This window comes from Apteryx mantelli, chromosome 7, assembly GCF_036417845.1.
Source record: "Apteryx mantelli isolate bAptMan1 chromosome 7, bAptMan1.hap1, whole genome shotgun sequence".
Taxonomy (NCBI): domain Eukaryota; kingdom Metazoa; phylum Chordata; class Aves; order Apterygiformes; family Apterygidae; genus Apteryx; species Apteryx mantelli.
The window spans coordinates 35500396-35527239 of record NC_089984.1 but is presented as its reverse complement, the minus strand read 5'-3'; the positions used below and the strand labels follow the sequence as shown (position 1 = coordinate 35527239).

Here is a 26844-nt window from a genome sequence, read left to right as displayed (position 1 = left end):
CACCTGTGCCTCATACAGCGGGACTGGGGGTACGTGAGGAGCTGGGGGGACGGCTGCCCTACTCCTCTTTATCTAGCAAGGATGTATTAAGCTGTAGCATTAAAAAATATTGGCCAGATAATTTCACTCTCTAGATTTTCCATCAAAATTCCATCACTTCTGGCTGAGCTCAACCCATCAGATTTAGAAAGACAACCAAATCCTTTTGCTGGTCCAAAAATTAACATCAAGATTACAGCTGACTCAGAATCTGATCCAGCCTGTGATTTCAATTGTTTCAATACTCTCTTAAAAACATTCACCTTTGCAGAATGTAGTCTACTTTACCCCCTTTCAGCAGGAGCACCAGAATTACTCAGACTTTTACTGTATTTTCAGACTAACTACCTCAAAGATCTGTCAAGAAGTCTGTTAAAAAAAAAAAAAAAAATCACACAGCACTAGAGCCTGGATGAGGAAACTCAAAATACCAGTAATAAATACTTAAACACAAATACTTCCTTGATACAAAAAGAAAGAGAGCACTGGGAAGCTCAGCTTGTATGATGCAGAAACTGGGAACGGCATCAGTGCAGTCTCTGGGCAGGGGTAAATTGGTCACTGCAGAGGACAGTGGTGGCTTGTCAGGTCGTGCTCACAAGTGGCCATAAGCAAGCATTCCCAGGAGGAGAACTGGAGCATTCAGTGCATCTGTGTCAGTGTTTCTGATCCACATACTTTTCAGTGTGGCGGGGAGTTCTGGAGAAGTGCTGTAACCCACGTGGACTCTGCTGCATATGGGAGTCTGGAGGAAGGACTAGGGATCTCGGAGAATCACCGCTGACAATTCCTGTTGCAGAATAGAAATGCAGCAGCAGAATAAGGGCTTTAGGACCAAGGAATTAACTCATGCTCAGTTCCTTACAACCCAACAAGCACACCCTTGGTTTTAGCTGACAGATGTTAGAGGTGATAGGGTGGAAGTCAGAGCTCCTTGGCTCAGATAAGTGCAACATTGGAGCGGGGGGGAAACTCTCTTAATCGAGAACTTCCCACTGTGGGCACAGTGCCAGCTCTGGGGAGGCTGGGGAGTTACTACCTCCTGGCCATTGCTGTATTGCTGAAGAGGTAGAAAGCAGTGGAAGGCTTTTGCACCATGGAAAGTATTGAAAGCCAATAACAATACAGGGTCACACTCCAAAAAAGACAACTCCCTCCCATTAAAATTAGGCCAGACCCAGAGCAAGGGGACTGTCTTCTAACAAGGTCCATGGAGAAGGAGAGCAGAGCAGAGTGGAAGAAGATCAAAATCATTAGGCCCTTTTGGGGCTTCCCACAGAGTCAACTCGCTTTGTAAATGCGTAAGACGGGACACAGCTTCTTGAGAGGTGTCCTCATTTCCCCTAATGCAGCAGGGCCTGGGCAGAGCAAACACTCACTTGGAAAAGATCACCAGCCCAAACCTCTGTACTTCCAGTGAGACGGAGACCATGTCAGCACCAACACCTGGCCACCAAACAGCTATTGCAGAGTTACTGCCCTGTCCCCATGCAAGAGAGAGGCGCAGATTTGGTAACAGTTGAGAGGAGCTGAGCAGAAGAGAGGACATCTGCTGCAGGTACCATCTGCTGAGCCTTACTGCTTTCACAGTGGGGTCCTTCCCAGCCGTGGCATTCACACCGGTAGCTCCCAGGCCCAAGGATGCATACACCCTGGTTCATGCACGGGTTGGGTTTGCACAGGTTCACGGGGCTTTTTGCTTCTGCAACAAACACAAGCAGAACAGCAGGCTCAGGCACATCTACAAAGCATTAATAGGTAGGACCAGCATCCATCAGGAGTGCTGTAAAAATGGCAGCAATTAAATACTCCAGGCCTCAGAAAATGTCATCTGGGGCTTCTGGGCTGGGAAAACCACATTAATATGGTGGGAGGAGGTGAGCCCACAACTTCATCTTTGTAGGCAAAACTCACCTGTATTTAACCTAGAGAAGAGGAAGAGAATAGCTTTGCTAGATGTTCTGATCTAGAGGCTAATATAAAGTTTAAGAGAGTAACATCCCATCAGGCTGAATGTCAAAGAACAGCAAGACAAAGCATCTTCAGAGCTGTGCATTGAACACACAATGATCTCTAAACCCCTCAGATCCAGACATCACAAAAACAGAGTAAGACACATCCCTTGCTCCAACCAGTTTACAATCCCAAACGCCACTGCTACAGCTGGAGCCCACCCTGTCTCTCCCCTCAGGAGAGGACCTGAGGCTGCATCAGTGAGGAGCAGAGACAAGTCAGCTGGAGCAGGGATGGCATGAGTGGAAAACAATGCAGGAAAAATTTCTGGCCCTCTTTCTGGCGGTTTTGAGAGAAAAGCTTGCAACCATAACCCAAGTTGTTATTAGCTCTGTTCTTGTGAAATATGTGACAGCTTTCCCTACCCTCTTAACGCAGCAGACCTCAGCTGTCAGCAGGGCTCGGAGTGTTTCATGATGCCTTGCTGTGAATATGTTAGGTTAAGTAGCAGCATCCCAATGGGATCTGCTTCCAAGTCTTTTGGCAGCTCTGCCATAGCATTGCTAAGGATGTGAAATTCCTTCACTGAACATCCACATGGTATAGTTTGGACCTTCTAACCTTGCCCTTTGCTCTCCAGTAGCAAAAGGAAACAGAGAGATTCAGAAAGGAGGAAGGAGGAAAAAACACAAACTCTATACTCTATCCATCAGAATGATTACTGTAGATGACAGCAGTTTATTCTTGCTCTCTCTGTAGAGATAATGTTGACATGTGCACATCAACTCTCAACGTACACCTAAAATAGGCAAAACTATCACTGAAATTCAGTTTCTCAGTAGCCAAATGCTAGGTCTGAGGGATCTCAATCTTCAGTTCTTGTTGATTTTATATGGGCCCAAGTTGGCTTCAACAACTTTTTTGTCATCTTGAGACATCCCAGACAGGGTCCTACCTGACAGTGGATCTCCAGGGAAGGAGGCCTTCCCTTTCATCACAGGGTGGTAGAGCCACTGGCAATGAAAGTGGAAGGGACCTTGTAGACCCACAGCTCAGCTTCCAGGCCATGGGCTGTTCCACAGAGAGCTTTTCCTGGTACTCTGTTGGGCCCTGTTCTTTGCTCAACATCCCATACAACTATCACTTCCCTCCAAGACTGCCCCACAGTATAATCTAGTGTTCCCTGTTTGGGGGAATCATGCTGTTCAGCCCAGACACCATTTTTATAAGCCTACTGTTAACACAGTGTCATCTTAAATAAGCTTCTCTCACTTCAAGGATTTTACCCTTTGATGATCCCAGGAGCCTGTATTTCCATTAATCACATATCATATATATTTAATGTTTGGGATCTTTTCTTCTAGATCCCTGGGTCATTTGCTACTGGTCTCTTTTCAACTAGGCATCAGAATAAATACAATATTCTAGGTGTCCAGAGCCAGGGTCTGTTTTTCATATACTTTTATGACAAGTCATAATTTTTAAAAGTCATAGACAATGATTCTGTTATTGAGTCTTGGACTCGAAGTAGAAGACTGAATGAAGGGCTTATCTGTACATCGTCCTTGGTTCCAGCCCATACAGTACAAATACTGATTACCTGCACAAGAAATAAAAGCAGTAATTCAGTCTCAGGAAATGATATGTTATTACCCTGAATCACTGAACCTTGTCATCTCTTTCCCTTCATCCATGGCCTTGTGGTTAATTTCACAGTACAGTAGACTGTTTTTGTAATAATACAGCTGAAAATATCGCTGCAATAGAAGCACACTGAAAAGCTCAAGGTAGACACTGTCTGCAAAGGTCTGCCGGGAGACAGACTTCTCATTCAGAAGAGACAGTTCTCTAGTTCTTTCTAACCCTAAAAGAGCCGGGGCATGCCAAAAGATAAGAGGGATCTTTGTGCTGTTACTCACAGCACAGCTCAACTTGCCTTTTCATTTGATCTTACAAAAGGGTTAAAACCTAACAAGACCAAATAGCTAGACGTTAAACTCAGGCTATTTTGAATGAGAAATAAGGCATAGAATTGAGTGCGGAGAGATTAGCTGGTGTAACAAGCAACTGGAAGCACTTTCTCCACCACCATATCTACAAAGCAGGGCTGTTTACCTTTCTGAAAAGCACACTTAAATCAATCAAAAGCACTCACACTTAGCACACAAGTGTTTCAAACTTGATTTCAGAGACTTTTTTTTTTTTACAGTGGGGGACTGGCCTTGCAGCCTTGAAGAAAATGCACTTTTTTAGCACAAACATGAGTAAAAACCTCTGCCCCCTTGAATGCTTTGGAGATAAGAATATGGTACTGCAAACAAAACTAATCACAAGTTGTCTGAAGACCTCCGTTTACTTAACAGTCTGCAGTCTTCAAGTCCAGACAGATTCTGCTTTTAGGATTAAATCCAAGGCCTACTTGAAAACTTCAGTAATGGGACACTAAGCAGAAGCAGGAGTGATGAGGTTGAAAAAGAAGTTTCAGATCCATCGTTTTGCAAACGCCCAAGCACAAACCTGTTGAAGGAGGCATCAGAACCCTCACTCCAGGAACCAACACCATAAGCTGTGGAAATGTGTCCCCTTTAAACCTCCTAACACACTGCATGGGATACAATAATGCACAGCAAACTATACAGGTTTAAAGCAACATCAGAAAACAAACAAACCTTCCTGTACTTGCAGTGAATGCAGAACCTAGATCTGACAGGCCTGGAAAGAGCCAGTCACACAGAGCCTGGATCTTAGGAAAGCTGGTTCCTACTGCTAGAGGATTGCTTTGGGCAATCACCAAATATTGATGTCATGGATTCTCCATCTGTTAAATGTAAATGATAATATCAAACTTGCTCTATAAAGCATCAGAAAATCTATGATTACAAGGGTTACAGAAGGAAGTCCCCTCTATGCCTATTTTACAAGGTTTATAACCAGCCAGTGGTTATAAACAGCCACTGCTGTGTAAGCAGTGAGGATGGGATGTTCTTACCTTCACAGATTCTTTCAACAATAAGGTCTTCATAATGCTGCAGGTCTTCATAGGAGGAGATGTGGACCAGGTATTTGGGAGACCCAGCAACCCTCAGCAGCATGTCCCTCTGTGCATCTCCAATGACAACCACAAACACCAAGATGCCATTGTTCCTCAGCTGCTGAGCTGGGGAAGCTGCATCCTCCATGCCACCTCCATTTGTGAGCATCACCACCACCTTGTTGACACCAGGCCTAGCTCCTTTCTGCACAGTCATCACATCACCATAAATATGCAGCAAGGCACTGCCAGCAGAAGCTGAACCTCCAAGGAAGGGCAGCTGGTTGATGGCTTGGAGAAGAGCTAAATTGCTAGTGTGGGTGTCCAATGCAAATGCAGTGTAAGCTTTGCTGCCATAGACCACGAGGCCAATTTGGGTGACATCCCGGTTGATGCTGAAGTGGAAAGAGCTGCTCCTGATAAAGTCTCTCAGCTGCAGGAAATTCTCCAGGCCAACTCCAGCTGAAGCATCCACTGCAAACACCAAATCAAGGGACTGAGCCTGGCAGCCTGGATTAAAGAGTGCAAACATTGTATTTTTCAGAATATATATACTCCTTCCTGACCAAAAAAACCCAGGTGTGGGGCAAATACTAGGCAAAATTCATTATTGCTGATCATTGACTGTGAAGGGCAATCTATGATCCTTTAGCACCAACAGATACAGCTCCATCATAAAAGGCAGCAAAGGAAATTTAATCCCTGGATCCATGACTAACACAAGCAAAACAAAGACATTCAGTCTTTTGACCTTCTCTCCTCCTCAGCAGAGTTCAGAAACACCTGCTCACAGTTTGACAAACTTCTCCCACAATGCACACGCCACAGCCTTCCTTACCTTCAGGATTGTCTATGCTGCAGATTCTTTTCTGCAGCTCTGGGATCTTGTTAAACAGATCCTGGGGGCTGGAGTAGATGATTGTCTGCTTTGGATTGCCAGTCACCTCAGCTAGCTCTGCTCTCAGGAAGCTGCTGCCTATGCCAATCAGGAAAAGACCTCGGTCCCTCGCATACTTAGCTGCTTCTGCCACTGGATCTTGAGACCTGGAGTCAGTGAGCAAGACAACTACCCGTGGGAGATCATCCTGTACATCTGCGAAGACTGGGGTGCTCTTAAAGCCATGCTGTGCAATGTACCACAGGGCTCTGCCTGTCAGAGTTCCTCCTCCACTGAAATTCAAAGCCTCAATACTCTTCATGAGACTGAACACATCCTTGTGCTGCCCCACTTCAATGGGTATCTTCACATCAGTATCGTACTGGGCCACTCCCACATTTATTGGTGAGTCCTGGCCCATCACAGCTTGAAGGAACCTCTTTAGGAATGCCTTGAAACGTAGGAATCCCTCCAGCATGATCCCTGCTGAGCTGTCCATCAGGAAAAGAAGATCCACGCTGCACTCAAGGCTCAGCTTTGGTGCTGAAAAGGGAGAGGGTAATTTGTTGTATGCAGGGCAAAAAGACAAGCACATTGGGCGCCTCAGCTGGGGCCTGCTGGAAATGCTGTGGCATGGTGAAGGGCTGTTCTGCCTAGCAAGCTAAATGGTTTGCCAGGCATTGCATGAGCTGGAGGACAACTGTGCCAGGAATGCTCTTTATTTTGGTCAGATGCCACATATGCCTTTAGAGACAGGAAATATTTAGGGGATTCCTGGTATTTCAGATGGAAAACTCTGCTCTTCTAGTATTCTGGGGAAATCACTCAGCGTTTCAGAATATCATGGAGAAAGGAGAGAGTCTTCATCTGATACAATTTGAAACAATTTAAGGGGTCTTGATTTGAGGGGAAGTAAGTGCTCAGCATTTTCTCAAGATAGAACCTTCTTAGGTTTCTCATGCTGAATCCCCAAATCTGGAGTCCCTTCTGGGCTGACATGTGCAGAAGGGGAGCCAACACACACCCTTTTGCTACATCTTTCTCAGTTTGTTTATTTTGCTGCTCATGTGGTGCCTGTGTTTAGAAATAAAGGTAGACACACCAGGGTGTGACCTTCTGTTTTGGTGCTCTCAATATCCATAAGATTTCTGGGCAGCAAGTCCAAGGCCTATCAGTGACTAGTCAGTGATGTTAAACCAATGGGAGAGAAAGCTCAGCCTGTATCCTGGAATAAAGCCCAAAGGCAGGCTACAGCCTAACCCCAGCCATCTGTATGGCAATGCAATGGGCACCGCAAAGGCAGGACATAGCCAAGAAGGAAGGAGAGAGAATGCAGGTTCACACCTACCGCAGTGGATGTCTCCTCCGTACCCCACTGGGCACAGGCAGTGGTATTTGTCCAGTCCCTCTGGGACACAGGTACCCCCATTCTGGCATGGCTGGGAGTCACAAGGGTCTAAAAGGAACCAGGGAAAGGAAAGACAGGGAGTCAGCAGGGAGTCTGCCCCTTCCCATCCTGTTCCAGTGCAAACATTGCCATAAATTGAAAAAGGCTCAAAATTCAGCCCATCATGCTGTGGAGTTGAGCATATATGCCCTCAGTCAAGTCAAGGCAATTTCAACGTCGTTGGTAGGTCTCCAAGCATTTCCCTATGCAGGTAACAGATGGCAAAGCAAAATTGTGAGGTTTCTGTAGATTTGCTAGAGTGTTATTAATTTGCAAAAGATAAACCGCATTAGCAACTTCTCAAATTTAGCTTGCTTGACCTGAATGAATCCATCCCCCACACAGGCAGCTCCAGCCATTTAAGGAGTCTGCTTAGCAAGTGCTATTTGATAGCTCTGTTCCAGTTCATTATCTGTTCCTCAACACTGTCCATTTCAGAGTGCGGGATGACTCTCAAATAGGTAGCTGTGAAGAAGACAAGTCAGATTGTGACCTTACTTCATTTGCTTTGGAATAATGCCAGTGAAGTTACATTCATGCAAATATAGAATAACTACTAAGGTTAATGCAGCCCTTCCAGATTTACACTAGCAAAGAAGGAATCAAAACTTGGTTTCTCGATTGCTCGTATTTCGTTTGGACAAGGTGCATTTGCACCATTAAGAGTTGGCAGGTTCAGCATATCTCATTTTTCTTTAACCTTTGTCTTCTCTAAGACATTCCCTGAGAAACTGAACTGAATTTTGAATTCAAATGTCAAAATTTGAAGGGATATGGAGTTCCATGATCTTGACATTTTTAAGAAGTGTAAACCACAGAGTTTTTGAAACAAAACGTGTTCTACCAAAGCTTGCAAACACTGAGCTAAGGTGAAGCAGTTCTGGTCAGGTGTTTGGCACATGGGGAATAGCATCATTGAAATGTTCAGTTTTGCACAGAATAAAGAAAACTGACTCCTTAAAGGCTAATGCTTAAATATAACACCACCTGAGCCAGTCCAGTTAGACAAGCTGCTGCTAGTTAAAACTGGTGACAGCAGTGTGATGAGAGACACACAGAAACCCTCTCTCCTTTATCCTCATTTTACTCAAAGCTTGGTTATTCTCTATTATTTTGAAGACTCTTTGACATTATCAGCTGTAATTCAAGATTTTGCATGAATTGGTGCTTGAGAACACAACCCTCCCAGAGCCTATCTTGCTGCCTGCCCTGGCAGTAGGGGCCACCATCCATCCCAACAGACCTGCCTGCTGCCTGCCAGGAGAAAGCAGTCCAGGCATCTGGAAAGTCAACAGTAGTCTGTATCACAGGATAACACTGCATAACAGTATACTAGGATGGCAGATGCTACCTGGCCATTTTAGGGCTTCCCAATGGAGTCTGGATTCTGGTTCAAGTCCAGGTTCCTGGGAGAAGGAAACCGGGGTCCTGAGAGCACAAGTTTGACACCAAGAAGCCCTGGTGCCCAGACACGGTGCTGCTGGCTGCAGTGTTTAGGGAGACTGCCTGCCCAGGCTGGCAGAGAGCCTGCAGGGCCAAGAACCCAAACAGCCAGCCAGGGAGCACAAGAGTTCACTGAAATTCCTGCTTGCACTTGACTGAATTTCACAGGATATTTGGTTTCAAGCAATTAGCACTTCCTGACCAAAGCTGTGTTTCTGATCATCTCTTGCACTGTCATTGAACATCTTCCCTCCTACCCTATTCTAGGCATACCCTAACACACACCTCTAAAGCCATATGTTAATGACATAAGTAGAATAATTCTGAAGTGATCCATTTCATTCTCAATAACCAATCTTTAACTCATACACTATGTTCATGGCAACAGAAGTCTGCAAGAGAAAGCAAACTGCATATCCTCTCCAAAGTAGGGGATTAAACATGGAGTCTTGACAACGATGTACTGTCAAATAAAATAAAGCCATTTGAAAAAGCAAAGAGAAGGAGTTAAGTGCAGAACTCAAAGAGTGTAACTATTTCCACAGTCACAAAAAAAACGTTGACAATTACCAAGTGTCAGGTTCCCTGCTAAACTGATGATGCCCACAGTACCAAGTGAATGGATGGAGACGTCTCATCCCACGTTCCCTTAGCTGGAGAACATTAACTCCCTGCAGACATCAGGGAGCCATGAGAGCCTCGGTCACCAGCAACATGAGCTAGTCATGAGTGAACAGCTCCTCAAGTGAAAGGACAAATGATGGGGAGATATTTTAATCCAGAAGAATTCTGGTCATAAATAACAATGAGGCAACAAACTATGACACAATATCAACTTCTTGCTACGGATCACAATCCCTCACTTAGCAGCAACATTTTTAGAAGTGAGAGTAAAACCCCATCTTTTTATTCATTATTTATTACTTCTCCTGTACTGGTAAATAAAATTTCAAAAAAAGGTAAGTCCTACCTGGACATACTGTTCGGAAGCATCTGGATGGGTGTTTTATCAAGATTCTTTTCCATCTGAAACAGGAAGATTAATAATAAACAGAAGAATAAAACCTATCATGAATTTAAAGATTAACAAGTTATTTTCAAGGTTGACCTCACTGTGTTTTCAATGGAAAAAGTTTTCCCTGGAAAAGACAATTTTTCAAAACAAATATTTCATAAGAAAAATGTCTATTCTGAGTGGGATGGCAAAAGAAAAAACATAATTTCATCAAATTTATTCTTTTGCTTTTGAATTTTACTTTAACATTTTACATTTAAATATTACAGATGTGTTTCAATGGCTTCAAATGATTTATTTTATTTGCTACAGAGATTTTAAACTTTTTGCTCTAATTTGGAATGAAAAGAAAATTGTATTCAATGTTAATTCTGGCTTACAACTGATACAACTGTAATGGCTAGTGGACAAGCAAGGGCTAGACTGGGAAGAAATTCTCAGACCTAGAAAACCTGTGGCACAGAACAGGTAACAAACACATGTGCAAGAGCGTTTGCCTCAAAGCGTAATGGTTGCACAGGTAGGAAACATAACCCCAGTTCCATTTCTAATTTCTTTGGCCTCTTGGGCAAACCATTTTCTGCTTCTGTGTCTCAGTTCCTCAGCCTCCTTTGCCTCTCAGATTGGCCAGTTGTTGGAGGAGGGATTGACTCTTCCTAGGCCTAGACACCATGTTTCCTTCAGTCTTCCCTGGGCTTTTTATCTCAATAGAGTCGTGGTCAGGTATAAGCCTTATTACTATCTCTTACTTCTCTCTGCCCTGCTCACTTTGAGAGATATGCATGCCCATCTCACCTGTAAAATGGGCACAGTGAAGCATGCACTGCATTTTGCTGCTTTGAACCTTTCCAACATACATAGTTTCCAGCCAGCTCTTTCACAGTCTCCAGGGTCTTGCGTTCACAAGGATGGGATTCAATTTTGCAGTCTGTAGCAAAGAGAAAATCCAAATCCAAAGCAATTGCCTGAAAGCACAAAGTTTGTAAGGGAGTGGAGCACCATTTTTACAATCAGGTTAGTTTTCCTCACCTTCCTGCTAACAAGCATATAAGACAAGTCAACAAAGAACCCTCTGTGAGACCCCAGAAGAGAATGACAAACACACTAGACTACCTCACCTTCTGGGGTACTCACACTTTAGCCTTCTTTGCTTTAGTGTAAAACTTGCACCGCTGAGTTCAGGCTCCACCACTGCTTTAGGCATTCATGCATTCAGCTTTCTTCTACCTCTGGATCACTCCAGGACCCATGTGGGTAACTTTGCTATCTCTTATGAGTGCTATCTCTTATCACACAGCCAAGCCCATCAGAAGGTTTAAGATGACTGTTTATCCCTCTACCTACCATGACATGAGCAAGGACCAATATTCCCATTTTTGGGGGTGAACCAAGAAAGATTTAGGGTCCTGCAGCTTGCAGGAGAGGTAGTTGGTAAGCAAGTCATCCCATTTGGGTACCAGAAACAGATTATGTCAGAGTGCAACACCTATTGATTCCCCTGTAAGTTCAGTTAGAGGTGAGCTGGTTGGTTTGTTATCACACCACAGTCTGTAGAGCAGCTCTGTGCTACGTGGCTTCTCCAATTTGTTTGCTCCAAGGCAGGGTTTTCAGGCTTCCTGAGTCTAGTATTTCTGACACCGCCTCACCTTTTCTCACTCAGAGACATGATCAAATTTCAAAAAGCAGGTTTGAAGGTGAAGGCAGGACAGGGGGTTACCTGGAGATGGGGTACTGCAGACAGTAGAGCCGGTGAGGGTGCTGTAAAAGCCGTTGGCAGCATCAGTGGCATCTCCAGCGAAAAGCACATGCTGCTCAGTGGGTTCGCTAGCCAGCGCATGCAGCTCCTCCCACCTGTGAACCCAGGGGGCTTCAACCATTTGTATAAAGAGACCCTTAGTCATACCCAAGGAACTAAGCGTCAAAACAAGCCCCGTGCAGCAAACAGAGAGCTGATACAAGAATTTAACACACTTCAAAGAGTTTCAAGGCTCTGGTGTGTTTAGTCTTACATAGTAGCATAGCTCTACTCAGTAGAAGAGCTTCCCTCACCAACTCTTGTCCTTCAGATTAGTGACTCCTCTATGCCTGTGTTACACCCCAAATTCTCCTTTTCTCTTCCCAAAATTCATATCTAGCTCAAGACCTCTCCACCATCTCTCACTGAGTAGGTCTTGCCGTTTGGTTAGCTGGACCTCCATTTTCAACCCTGCGAGAAAGTTTTCTACCTTGGAAACTTGATTCCCACTGCGAAAACTGTGGTCCCCCTTTCCTTCAACTGCATTGCAGGTATTTCAGTGTTGCCCTGGGACTTTCCATCTGAAACGATGATGAGGATTTCAGGGACAGTCGAGTTTCTGCCACCAGGGAATCCCTTGCGGAGAATGTATTTCAGAGCCAGACCTGTCTCTGTGCTCCCACCTCTAAAAAGAAGTAAGATAGAATTGGAAAAGCAGAACCAAACTTTTCTTCAGTTACTGAATTTACCATTTGATTTCCAAATTTCTACCCTCTGGTAGCAGGGAACTCAGCATATTTCTGCATGTTGCCACACAACACATCCACAGAGTTGCCTAATGCTGTTTTTGTCATCTTTCTATCCATAGATCCCATCTACCTACCCTTATGTCCCCCTTCTTCTACCCATAGTTGTCTCCAGAGGACTCCTAGCACATTGTGGAGCATTCCTGCAAGCCGAGCAGAAACCTGTGCTCTAGGACATTTGAATCTTATTTATATCTCGGGCAAATGACTCAATTGCTTCAGTTTCTCCATCTGCAAATTGCAGTCATTTCTTTAAGAGTTCTGTGGAAGAGGTGGTTAACAATCAGTACCTTGTAGTCCAGTTGGAATCAAGCCAGAAATACAGTACAATTGGACAAAATGAACAAAGACTAGCATCTCAAAATGTTTTTCTTTCTCCTGACATATAAATGGGTCATATATTCCTGCTGCATACAGTCCCTTTCCCTCCATGGGTTTCTCTGCCATTCTCAGACCAACAGTCAAGACAGGGAAGCAATACGTTCCAGCCTGTAACTGAGTCAGAAGTCTGCAGCTCAGCAGTGTGCAGAAAGTACTTGACTTTCTCTCCCTGGTTAATCTCTAGTTAATTTGATTTTCCACAAAAAGTCATTTGTTCATCCTGTAATAAACCTCCCGAAAACGCAAATGCTGAGAGCTTCTTAACATATCCCTGGGAACTCAGGAGGACCAAATACAAGGCAGGCTTTCTTCAGGGCTTCACCAGTACTTTTTATGCTACCAAAGTAAACATTAAGAAAAGCTGCTCGATGTTCCAGTTCTCTAAATCCATGCTAAACTCAGTCAAAAACAATACCCTCACCTGCTAGCTTGCTCACCAGCAGCGCTGGTATGATAGGGAAGGCATACCAGCCACTGGTGTACACACCAGTATACCCAGTACCCTTTGGCTGGCCATCCAGTTCTCTGATTACTGCCACCTGCATTTTGGAGACGGGATCACCCGGAACTAGAGTAAGGCCATTAAATACATTGTGTAAATTATCCACTTCAGTTCATTTCCTGCTCAGATACCAAAGTTGACTTACTCCCTGCACTGTGGTGGTGTCCTGAAGTCCTGGAAGTGACTGGGAGCCCTCTGGGCTGGGGTCTGGGCTATCATGAAGTGGGGGGGGAGCCTCTGCTCTGAAAAATTTATTCCAATACATGCAACTCAGAGAGTGGGATGAAGACAGTCCTGTCATCCTTTGCTTACAAATAAGTGGGATACCAAGAGATGAAAGGCCAGATTTTTAAAAGCTGCAGACAAAGTCTTCTAAAAATCTGCACATACCCACCTGCCCTGAAGGGCTGATTGATGGGCTTTGTTCCGAGGAGTAGGTGTCCCAGAGGGCGGGATGGAGGTGTGTGCAAACTGACTTCTGAAAATACAAAAACTAAGTGTGTCACCTTGGACCAAAGATAACTGAGGCATATTTGAGAGCTGAACCAAGGGTCCTCCCCACAAAGCCATCTGCTCCCCCTCTTGCCTGATCCTACAAAAGCAGTTCCTAGAGATGCAAGGAGCCAGCTGCCTTGATATTTTGGCAGTACTTGAATTCTGCCCTGGGGAAGGGAAATTTCTGAGGTAGAAAGCAATTAGTTTAACATACAGTTATCCTCACAGTAGCAAAGCGTTAAACTCACACCAAGACCCAGGTGCCAAAGGGGGCACATTCCAGTGGTGATATAAATTACCTGGTAAAATGGGCTGTTGCTAAGAATTAGGGAATGGCAGACTTCAAGCCTTGCAGCTGTGCAATAACTCCCAAGGAAAAGGACCCTTGAATGCAATTTTAGTAAAAAATAAGGCACGGCTTGCCAAAGAATGCCATTAGTCAAAGATGCTAATTTCTTGTGATATTACTAAAGAATAAGATTTGCTGAGTGTGATGGGAGCTGGCTGTCCAAGAGGTAGATTGCATATCAGCACAAAGTGCTTTTCCCTGGAGGGAAAAGAGAGGTCGCTCTGGCTGCAGAGTGCACCCAAGACACAGAGCAGCTCTCTGCAAGCAGGCAGGGTTACAGCCAGCATCTCTGCACTGCACTAGGGTCTCTTTGGTAATGGCACAGTGGACATGGAATGGGAAGGAGCCCCTCTTTGCAGAGGGTGCTGAAAATAAAGCAGAGGGGAATAAAAAGGGGAGTGTTACATATACAAAAGAGATCCAGGAAGGAGAGTTTTGGTTGTTTTCACGAGCTGCACCATTTTCGCTAGTTGTTATCTCTTGATAGTGAGCTCTGTTGGGCAGGGACTGTCCTTCTCCTGTGCTTACAAGTCTTAACTTTAAATGACTGTTACAGACGACCACTCAAGACTGGGCCCCATGTTCTAGGTACTGTGAAATGCCATCTAAAATGATATATAAAATGACAATCTCTGCCAGGTTGAGGCAGGAAAGATCACATTATGAGTCAAGCAGCAAAGACTCGTTTAAGGTAGAGCCATAGGTAACCTAACAAAGACCCCAGAGAGGAGGCAGGGGATGGTTCATAGGCTGGAGATAACTGTGGTCTCACCCTTGTTTGTAGGGTGAGGTTTGGTGGACTGAGCAGCTGGATCTCAGGGTAACTTGGTGAAATCAGCCCCAGCAGGCACTATTCTCCAGCTTCCTCCTGTGCTCAGAGGCTTAGACTACCCAGCCACCTCTAACCCTGCTGCCAGCCACCTCACACAACTGATTCAAGCTTTAATTCAACCACTAGTATTCTCCATGTGGCTCAAGAGCCACAAACTGGCCATCACTAGACTAAGACCTCACTGCAACACAACACACTGGGCAAAAGCATCTCATCCCCTGTAAAAACCAAGGGCAATCTGCACTTCAAGTTCTTCAGCTATTGTAGCCAACCCTTGCCTACAGCAATTAAGTCTTTTTTGTTGTTGGAGGGTTAAACATTTGTCATGGCTTATCTCAAAGGGCTATAATCCGGTGTAGATGAGTCTCCTTCTACTTTTCTTGGTAGTTCTCCAACTGCACAATGTGAAAGCTCTATAACTTGCCATTCCTGACCGAACATTTGATACCAGAGAAAGCCCAGCCCGCTGAGAACATGTTCCACACCTTTTCATAATTAAGCCACTAGATCAGAGGAGATATTTCTAACTGTCTTCTAATTCTGTCCAAGGAGTTGTGCTATAAATCATTTCCTGTGATTGCCTTTTAAGTTGTTTTTATCTCCATCCAAAGCAAGTAAGGGGAAACAAACTGGAAGTATCATTCCTTTCTTGGAGGCCTAATGTTCTCCTTCAGCTGTGCTGATACGAACATACTCCCCTTTGCTTTCTGAGCATCTTTCTTTTGCTTTAACAGCTCATTTGCTTGTTCTATAAAAACATTGGATCAAATCCAGATTTGTTCTTTTGTGTCTACCCTCTGATTTTCACAGAAGCTTTTTTACTCAGTACCTACCCTTTCACTTTGAACTTCTTCCTTAAGGTACTTCCTTCTCTGTGCTCCACCATTTCAAAATAAACTAGATGACTGTATTCACAGTCCAGAAGCCAGCCTTTCTCCAATCAAATGTCAGTAGTTACCAAATGTTTCCATTTCTGTCCATGCTGTCCACACCCAATGAATACTGCACCATGCTTCAAATGCTTGCTAGCAGAGATTTCATCAGTTGATTGCTATAGCTTAAGAAGTTGCAATGCTACCAATCTTGTTACATTGTATTTCTTTTCCTGGGATTCTGGCCCCGATTCCAGGCTGGGTAAACTGGCACACTCCATCTCAGACAACTGGTGACCCCAGTTCAGGTCATGATCTTGGTAGCTGCAAGACCTGGTTTCGATGCAGGAAAGATTGTGTAACCCTGTTGGTTGACTTCTTTAGGTAGCTGGATGATGGGAAAGTCCCCTTATCTCTCCAAAACCTACAAGTCAACTCAATCTCCCTTGTATGAATACAATCATATTGTCATACATTTAAGTTGCAGGTTTGTTGTAATGTTTATCTATACAGGTTAACTAATTAAATATTGAGATGCTTTAATGACAAATGCTGTGCTTGAGGGAAAATGTACTGCACACGTTCAGTCTGATGACTAAATTTTGATGAACTCAGTAACCTGTGCTCATGGGAGCCTAGAGGATTAGAGGAAGTTAATAAATAGTCTCTGTGCACCAAAGCTTATTAATTCAGTTTCTTATGGATGTGCATTTGGAGGTTCACTGGCTTTTGACACAGGGAAGTATGTTTAAGGTCCTCCTCTAATAAGAGGAAGGAGATGTTGGCTTTACCTGCTGCCTTTCCTCAGAAAGAGCACTAAGAAAGTTTCTCTCCTGTAGCCAGCCACAGACTTGTAAGAAATAAATTTGTATGAAACTCATCTTCTGAGATAACTGTCAAATTTGGTTGAAACTGGCCAATGGATTCAAAAGCTATTTGGATGAGATTTACAAACAGAGATTGGCTGCTTCAGAATAAATCACAAAAGCTTCACTTCAGTCTGGTAATGCATCCTTTCAAGTGCTCACAACTCTGAGCCCAGAGCAGAGCACTGAATTCAGGAAATGCCTCACTGGCAAGAACAAGACTCATCTGAATCACATGGAGGAGGCTCTCACCCAAAATGTCCAACATTATCTTTTTTCGGAAACCAAATGCCTGGAATTCATCCATAACAATTTTATCTATTTTGAAATGTCAGTTTTTCATTTAAACTAGATGAAACAGCTGAGCACAAGGTCATTATTTCTATTTGATCTGTCAGCATCCATCTGTTGTCATCAAGGGATTTCAGTGCCAGATACTGAACACTGCTTCACTTTTTCTGCTCTCACAGACTTTTAAGTAGCTAAAAAAACAGGAGTGTATCTTGTTTTCTGATAAGATGTCTCTGTAACAGTATACAAGAGGTTTTCTTGATTTGATAAACTGTTATCAAAAGCAATGCAAAAAAACCCCAATCAATCAATCTTGCTTGAAAAAGTCAAAAGTGGACAAATTTGCTTGCAATTTGTACATTATGCTGAGGGCAGCAGACATCCACTGAGAAATGCCAAGCTAACCCTTAACCCTAAGGCAGAACATCAGAAGAAAGGGCAGGCACTCGCAGGCTGTACTGATACCTCATCTATCACCAAAACATTAGGTGTTACTTGGGATGGTTGTCAGGTCCTCTGTAGATCCAAATGTATTTCTCAGAGATGAAAAGTTCGGATTTTGAAAAGCTCAAAGACAGTGTTTCTTTGGCCTTCTGGCTCCATTTCCTGGGGTCATGGGAAGACATCCAAGTCTCAACATCCATGAAGAAAAAAGGTTTCCGGCTGAAAACCTGATCCTCTTGAATTCAGCAGACACACATGCACAGATTTCAAGGGAACTAGCAATTCTTCACTACGCCATAGCACAAAGGAGGATGTAATCATTGAAGAACAAAGATACATGTTGTTCTGCCTCTGCCTCAGCGATGTGGGAACATTACACTTGGTTTTCCCTCTAAAAGGCCAACTCAGTGAATCTGTGAGTATGTCACTCATGAATAACCCAGAAAATGACTGAGAAGCACCCCAGAAGAGCTCTGTGGGGGGAAGCTGGCCTAGCTCTTCTGTGTCAGCTGGAGGAAGGATGTAACCCACATGCTTGCATGAAGGGCCAGAAAGACCTGCCAGAAGGGGTACGGAAAACTCTCCCCTATGCTGTCATTAGTCATGTTATAGCAGGACACTGAAAACTTTCTCCCCGCAGCATATCAACCTTCACTAACAAAAACAGACCAAGATGTATTTTTTTAGCAGACTGTGGATTAAAGACCTCACTGGCATATGCTTTTCATTCAGCTCCCTTCCTGGGGATATCACGTTGGTGGAAATGTTCAGACCTCAAAAAGCTCTCATGCTAGAGATCATTCACAACCCAAAAAAAGAGAAGAGCTGTAAAATAAGCTGACCTGAACACAGTCTTCTTAATTCTCTCTTTCACTTCTTGTTTAGTTGGATATGAATCCAGAGGGAATTCAAGGCGAGGAGTTGAGCTAAACTGTATCATTCCCACGCGGACCTAAAAGAAGAGGTTAAAGAGTATGAAAGAAAGGTGCTTGGGAGAGTTTTGCTCTTTTGATCAATTTACAGATTTGGGAACACTGAATTGTTTTGAGACAAACACTGTCCTGCACATTGAGCTACTGGCATTTTAAATGGACTTCTTCAAAGAGAACATACACCACAGACTTGCTTATACAGACCACATATAAGGCAAAAAAATCCATCTGCAAACATCATGGGAGCCTCTGTTGCAGTTACAGGCAAGTTCAAGATCTATATTTATCCATTTAAAGGATATAGTAGCCTCAAGGACAGTAATAAGTTTATAAATAACACTTTTTATACCAAACCATTTAGGCACTATGCATGCAATCTTTCCATTATGAAAAGCAGCCCCTTCTGGCATTGAGCACAATAGGCAACACAAGACAATTATTTTTCCACTGTTTCCTCTAAAAACATTTTCTATATTTGAAAATGCCTGAAAAATGTAAATAAACAGAGTAAATGACCTGTACTGAGCAGAACAGCCAGAATATTTCACTCAAGCCTTACAAGAAGTTTTATGGAATGTGACATGATCAGAGGTGAAAAAGGTACTGAGCTTAGGTCCTATCTACATAAGAATTAACAGAAAAAGTAGGGGAAGGGACAACAGAGGATGGTATTTAAAAATAACAAACAAACTCAAAAACTTGCAAATATCAAATGTCCAAATTCTACATTTGCCTAAGTCTGTGTTGCAGTTGTTTCCTAGTTGCAAGTCTCTACTTCCAATTAATTTACTGTGTGGTAAAAAAAGGGAATACCCATTTAATCTGAGTCACCTAGCATCTGCCAAAGCCTCATACACACACTTTGACTTATCACCATCATCACCCAGGCCATGGAAAGCCTCATATGTTATGTAGCTGCTACCTGAGAGCCGAAGGCTGAAAGATTTCTTTGAAGAGAAAGTGGTAGGTGAAATGGTGATTTCAACTTCCAAAAGAAATTGAACCCTACAATAATGGGCAAAGCAGCAGGTTTTGGTTTTAGGGCTTGAAACAGTGACAGTAGTTGGTCTGGAGGAGATTAGTTTTTAGGTACAAGTCTAAGCATCCCTTTTGTGGGAACCAAAAGCAAAGATAAGACTTGGCTCTTCCTCCTTCACTCCTAGACCTCTCTAAAGAATTGGGCATGGACTGGAGGATCCTCAAAGCCCCAGCATGCCCCAAGACCCACTCCTGACCCCATCTCAGCTTCCTCATCCTGCTACACAGAGACCTCATGTCCCTGCCATGTCCTTCCCCAATGACCTGACATTTATTCAGAGAGGTTCCAAGAGGGAATGAAGTCCAGCAACCATCACAACCCACTCCAAGGCCCCCGGCTAGGGATGGCAGGGGGCTGTGAAACCTTGCCCCATCATGTGCCCCAAATCTGTGTAATGAGTGACAGGATGCGCAGCTGGAACTTCAGCCAGGTCTGGCCTGAAATCCCCTCAGACATAATCCAGGACTTGTTGATTCAGGCACAGAGGAACTAGAGGTTGGCTCCAGGGAGTGGGTAAGACCTGAGAGTGCCCAGACAATGGATATGAGGACATTTACCACAGCAATGCAGCTCCTGTCAATCCTTTCAGTTGCTCGATGCCCAAAATTAGACTTTGATTTGAGCCAAGGTCCAAAACAGGAATGGACAAGAATTTGACCTAGCCACACCTGCCCATTTATTTTAGTTTATTTTATATTGGTTATCTGTAAATAACACCTACTTGGACTCTAACTTAAAGTCCCAGCTAGTCAGTCCCACACTGTCTCCATGGATCACCAGTATTTAAAAACACTGTGCTGCAGCCCTTTCGTTCAGTGGCAGGAGCCCTGGCGTGAGGAGATGGTGCTCATAGGCTTGCTGAGAGAGAAAGCATCCAATTTTTTATTGAGGAAAGAATTACAGCTGCACTGAGGAGGGAAGCGATGCAGAGACAAAAGAACAGGGCACCCAACTGTGACCTGCTCTCAACTGTGTTGTAATGGAAGATCTCACAGAAGTAAAAACATATGCTCCAAGGCACTCATGTCAGCCATGGAAACTGTAGTCCCACTGCCAGGTGGGGAGTTCAGCAACATCTAAAAGACCTACTGCAGTGTACAGATCCCCAAATGACATCAGCGCATGGCTACTGCTTTGCGATGAAATCCTTCCCTTCCACCCTTTTGGGCTTATTTTGGAATAGAGATCTTCTAGGAGAACCAGGACAAACAGGCTGTATCATTTACATCTGTACAGAGAGGTGATTAACTTCCCAGAGACAAATTCTGCTACTTCCCCGGGAAAAAACAACAACAAAATGATCCAACTTTTTTCTATATTTGCCTCTGAGCATCCAAAATCAAATAAAAATCACTTAAAAAACCCAAATCATGTTCTTTAACCTGAAAGATTACATCCTTTCTCAAGACCAAATGCAACTGTTTAAATCAGTGAAGAACTGAGAAGTGCCACTGAGCCCCACCAACTCATAAACCTTCTGAATAAATATTCTGACCCCACAGTAGCTGCTAGGTTAAATTTTGGGATTTCACTCAATGCGTTATCACTGGCCTTTACAAAGAGTGCCAAACTGCTTCAAACTAAAATGAGACATTTCTGACACTCACCCTGTCTGGACTGATGTCCAAGGCATCACAGAGTTTGCCTGCGAAGTGCTTAGACCTTTCAAAGCTTCCTTTGCCAATGCTGTAGGAGCCATCCAAGAGGAAAAGGATATCTACCGAAGCTGAGCACTGCATCACTAGGAGAGAACAAGATATACACCATCAGACTGTGGGCTCACATTGGGACTGCATTCACAGGTGACTGCAGATTTCAGGCAGGCAGATTTTATAGAAAACACGACAAAAAAAAAGGGGAAAGAAAACAAAAAGAAAGTAAAAGCATTTGAAAGAAAGTAAAAGCATTTGAATTTGTTAGTCTCACTCTCTGCAAGAAGAGAGCAAGCAGCAGAAAACCCAGACAAATGGACTTACAGAGCACAGGCCTGGGCACCCCCATGTTCACAGCCAGGACCCTGCACACGCTCCTGCTCTACAGCAGCGCCAGGGACAATTCAGCCCTCAAAGTCTGAAAGACCTTCACCCTGGATTTCAGGTCCCCCGACCGGCTTTATTAGTTCAGTGAAAGGAAGATGCCAACAGGTCTTAGGAGCCCACTCAGTGATAATATTAACGGCAGAGACAGCAGCTCTCGCCATGCGAGGACGGGGAGGGGGCTGAGCAGCAGGGAGAGGTGACAGGGACTCGTGGGTGCAGAAGACCTGCAGTATCTCGAGGCCTAACACACAGACATTAACGCAGGAGGACTTCACAACCTGTAGGAGACCAGCGCAGCCAGATGTGTTTCATCTATGAAGAATTTTTCAAACCACACTCTGTCTAAACACAAACTCTCCGAACAGCTCCAAGGCACTGACAGAAACACGTTTCACAAACATCTGCCTATTATCCTGTCTTCAGAGACACGTCCTTGTATCACCTCCGCCTGTGTGAACACGCCTGCTCCTAAGTGCAAGTTTCTGGGTTGGGTGTACTGAAGTGGAAGCCCCCAATTTCACTGACAGATTAAGCAGACAGTCTCTGCAGACTCTGAAGATAGATTTTCAAAGCATTAACACAGAAATTTTTAAGTAATCTCTGCAGCATTTCCTAAAACCATCTTCAAGGGAAATTGAATTGAAAAGCTGAATAGGGGTTGGGGGGAAGCACATCAAGTATTTCTTCTGGAACAAGATTTTGAACAGCCCAGCTGTAAGGAGCACTTTTGAATGATGCCCCTCCACTATCCCCACACATCTTATCACCATTTTTTCCAGATCATTCCTGCTCGCAAGAAACTGAATTTATAATTAGGGTTTTCTAATGCCAGATTACAAGGGACTGAAAGTTTTAAAGAATTCCCTTCTGGGTCGCTGGGTTTTGTAACAGTGCAACCTCACTCACCCTGGAGCTCTGTCCTTCGTGAGCCAGCTCCACCGCTCCATACAGTTCTGCAGTGGGGACAAGCCAGAGCAAGGTCCCTTCGCCAGTGCCACCCTGGCTCCTTCAGCCTTGCCCTCACAACTGAGATCCGTACACGGCGATGCAATAACCAGAGTGCCCACCTGCACCCCCACTTTACAGATTGGGTCTGCTCTGCCCAGGCTTTCAGAGAGGGCTTCTGAGCCCCTGTCCCAGTAAAGGACTGTGAAGAATGGCAAATGCACCATGGAGAAATGATCTTTGAGTTGCTCCAGAGTTTGGCGGCTTGTCCTGTGCTGGCTGAGGAGTGGGAATTCTCCTTTCTGCAGCTGCACAGACATGGCCATGAGGCACTTGCCCCGGTAAGTAGCTACAGAACAGACTAGTGAGCAGGATGTCTGTAGCCCATCAAAGGACTCTTGATGATCTGTATAAGTGGGAAACATCCAAACATAGCACAGCAGGATGAAAAATCTGAGTTGAAAGCATGATGCTATGGGACGGGGCTGGAGGGCATGTTTGGCATAGGAAAAAATGTAATTTGTCACTTGACAGACAGACAATAGAAGATGATGGCTAACAGGAGAATGCATAATACTGTTTATAAGTAGCTGATTGCATGTACATCAGGGGAGCTGTAGATGCATGTGGTCTGCTGGCCAACAGGAGCCCAGTGAACAGCGCTCACAGCATTATGGCCGGTGCTGGCTTTAAAGCCTGAAAAAATAAACCACACAACAGGCCTGATCTTGAACTGAATCTGTAATGAAACATGACTCCTTGAATCAGGATCACTTGAAATAGGCTCTGAAGGAACTGATGAAAAGACCAGCTGGCCAGCAAATGGCCAAATTTTGGGAAAAACAGGGTGGGTCGCCATCCCAGGAGCGCTAATACTGATCAGGGAAAAGCCAAGCAAGGGCAGAGGCAGCCATAAGGCTGTGCTTGCCAGAGCACTGCCGGGAACTTTAAGGACTGGATGGGGTCTGCTAGTGGTGTTGCCTGTTTTACATCCTTCCCCCACGCAGCCCAGAGCATGATGCGCTATGAATAACAAAAAAGGTGGGCTGCCCACAGCTCGCACCCCACCTCAGCCCACCTCACACAGGAGATACCTGCTAGGAAGAGGTCTCAAAGCCATACTCTGTAAGGAAGGGGGAACACACGGCTCCTATCCATCTGGATATGCATAGCAGTCTAATGGGAGCTCTGCCTCTAAAACACCCTGTGTCAGCATGTGATGACCGCAGATAACAAATGCATCAAGGGTGCCAGGTCCCCCCAGAACAGCACTTCCTCGCTTCAGCCCTTCACTCAGCGGCCGTGCCTGCCCCAGGGATGCTCCCCATGGCTGGCAGCTGCTGGAGGAGGCAGAGTAAAGGACACAGCTCAACACCACCTCATCAAAACCAGCTGCTCTCTTCCTTTGCACCACAGCAGTCCTCCCTCATTGCTGTTTCTTCAGCATGGTCCAGAGTGGTATTAAGAAAAAAATATAGACAAGAGTGGATGGAGAGCGTTCCACCATTTTTTCACTTTCTACATGCCAGGCTTCACCACCTGAATAGCAAGTTGGGCAGTGGTTACAACCATCTTCCGGCTGCAGATGTAAGAGCTGGGCATGTCACTGCTGTGGGATATTGGTCATGACACCTCTGCTTGAACGATCATATTGTCTCATGTCAAATACATGATTCATTTTTTGTGAGAAGTCAAAGTTTATTACACTGAAATACTGTATGGGGTTCAGAGTAGCTTTTGCAAGGTGGTAAGAGGTGGCAGAACAGAAACTAATTAAAACTAAGGAAGTATGAATCCACATGAAGGATTAAAATTGCACAGCCCAGAAAAGCCAGGAGGCATTACTGAAGTAAGTGTTACAAGTTATGGCCTTAGGAGTAGAGATTTTAAAGAACAACAAGCAGAAGAACAAGGGAAGAAGAAATTTAGAGAGTATAAGTCTTGCTTTATAAAAACAAACTTACACTGGCCAGCAGCTGAGATCTTGACAATCATCTCCTGGTCAGCATGAATTTCTTGTATACCCAACACCAGCAAAACTGTGGGATCAAACAGATAAACCACCCATGAACCTTAGGAACTGCCTTTAAAACAAAACAGACATACAGGCTTTAATCTAAAGCAGCAAAAAAGCTGTTTTGTTGGTGTTTTTACACTCACCAAGAATCGTTTAGTGATATAGCACGGCAGAGTATCTAAGGGAAGAAAGTACTTCTGGCAGGGACACAGTCAGAGAGCATGAGGCCCTGAAAATAGGCAAGGACCTCCTTCCAGGGCAAAGAAAGGACAGTCCCTCTGCTCACTACATGCAGGGGCATAGTACTAGAACAAGAGCTAGGCCAGACTTAGACTCTGAACATTATAGTCATAAGCACAGACACACAAAATAATTGCATTGAAAAAAACATACTGCATAAATTATCAAATTTTCTCATATAAAATACTCTTTTCACATTCAAATCAGTCAAATGTATCTGAATTCTCAGAAAAGCTGTTTCTTCAGATATTATTTTCTCCCCTCCTGTGTGAAACTATGTTTCAGAGGTTTATATTTAAACCTCCTGGAAAGACACCCAGCTCTTCTACCTTGGGGCAAGAACTCCAGCTAGAGACAGTGGAAGTGCCTGAGAAAGAGCCACACCAATGCAAAAAGGCAATGTTAAACGTACCTTGGGGAAGCAGAAAAATGCAGATGGACTCAAACGACAGCAAGAGGTTCATGGTGAAAAATCTGAAAGAAAAAAAAAGGGAAAGAAATATTAATTCAATTCCTAAAGCAGGTTTTTGTAGCCACAGCTAATCGTCTCCTTGCTGGTTGTCTCACATGGTGAGTTCATAAACATTTGATCTAAGAGGCAAAAGCACTGTAAGTACCCTGGGGGGAAGGGTGGGAAACAGAAGGAGAAAAAAACATGAAGATGGAAGGAATGATAGGAAAGAAAGTTCTCCCTATAGGCTGATCTCTCATTCTCTCAAAACCAGAGAAAGCAGGCTTTGCAGGGGAAGGAGGGACCTGTCCAGTTTCCCCTCCTCAACTTCCCTCCACAGCCACCCCTGGACCTCTTCTCCCTCCCTCCTCCCTCCTTGCAGTTTCTTCCACTTCTATACACTCAAAATGAGCACCACCAAGGCACCCCGTGCTTCCCACCGCCCCGGGGGAGGCCAGTGGAGAGCCAAGTGCCGCGTCCCACTTCTCCAGGGCTTTGCACACCTCTGAGTGTGGGGACAGAGCCATGCCCACCAGCACCCGCCACGGCTTTGGCTGGGTTGACGGCTGCCTCGGGGCAGCAGGGAGGGCTAGGATCTGGGTTCCTGCTGGCCACCTCAGCACGGCCTTACCCCACCTGGGGGTGTCACCTCCCACAGAGCTGCAGGCTCCTTTGGGTAGAGACCGTTCCTGCAGGGCATCTGCACTGTGCAGCAGAGGGGGACAGGTCCCATGGAGCCCTCCACAGCCAGCGCTGCTGGCCATCATCATCACAGGCCTTCATCCACACTCCACCGTGGGCTCTTTCATTCCTTACATTCCTCTGAGGACTGGCTTATTGGGGAGATGCTTTTACATATAACTGTCCAGCAAAGCCAATTCTCTGCTCATTTTTCCCTTGAAATCACAAAAGCTGCCATCATGTTGTAGGGGGACTTCAGTGACACTTTCAAGCATGCCCAGATTTAGACTAAGCATGTCTGGCAGAGGCCTAGGCTTTCTATTTAGAACATGCATGTTTATTTTTTCTGTGGATTAAAAGTGTAGGGTGCACTTAGTAGAGCAAATTTGACCAGATTCAGGCTGGGTTTCCCTCTCTCATTGTAAAAGCAGATTTTCCATATGTAAAGACAAATAAGTGCATTTCTTAATGACTAGCTCTATTGAGCAATTGTTTTTCCAAGAAAATAGGGAGGACTTTTTCACAGGAAAGACTTTGTCTCTGCAGAAAATGATATATTTAATAAACAGTCAGGAAGAACCTACACTTGTTAATGAAATCACCAAAATAGGCCTGTTCCCCATCAGTCCAAGTGCCAGTTATTTGAAAGCATAATCTGGCAAGCCTCACACTTCAGAGAAACAGAGATCAGGAAACAGCTTTCCTGGAGTTTCCTGTGTGGTCTCCCACATTACCTGTCCATAATTCAATCTTTGACCATTATCAGTTTCTAACACATTTCTCTATATTAGCTCCTACAGGAAGGAACGTATTGTCGGAGTTAGAGGGAGGAATTGAATATAGATTCTTCTCTTGGTCTCAGACTTGACTTGCTGTTTGATCTTGGACTTACTGTTCAGTTTTAGTTTCTTGCTTCCTCAGTTTCCTCAGTTTGTGAAATAGGGTGTCAGCACCTTGTATTTAGAAGAATTGTGAGAATTAGCACATGGGAAGATTCTGTTAAAGCAGAAGCATGCAGCCAGGAGTTTAAGGACCTGTAAAGCTTTGAATTCCAGGACACAAGCAAAGCTTTAAGCCATAGAAACTTCTCTGGGCAGGCTGTTCTGTAATTTTTCATTTCAG

At 44.4% G+C, this 26844-nt stretch overlaps 1 protein-coding gene across 1 annotated transcript; it reads right to left on the bottom strand.

Annotated features, from left to right (window-relative positions):
• Positions 1-592: 592 nt before the first annotated feature.
• VWA2 (von Willebrand factor A domain containing 2) lies at positions 593-26644 on the bottom strand. The gene is made up of 14 exons (XM_067299561.1): positions 26615-26644; positions 25003-25064; positions 24298-24372; positions 20957-21090; positions 18221-18330; positions 12031-12225; positions 11523-11656; positions 10601-10733; positions 9761-9816; positions 7249-7356; positions 5862-6443; positions 4982-5533; positions 1619-1741; positions 593-829 (listed from the first exon to the last, which is right to left on the bottom strand). Exons 2-14 carry the CDS (start codon positions 25052-25054, stop codon positions 696-698), a joined length of 2388 nt encoding a protein of 795 aa, XP_067155662.1. The 5' UTR covers positions 25055-25064; positions 26615-26644; the 3' UTR covers positions 593-695.
• Positions 26645-26844: the final 200 nt, after the last annotated feature.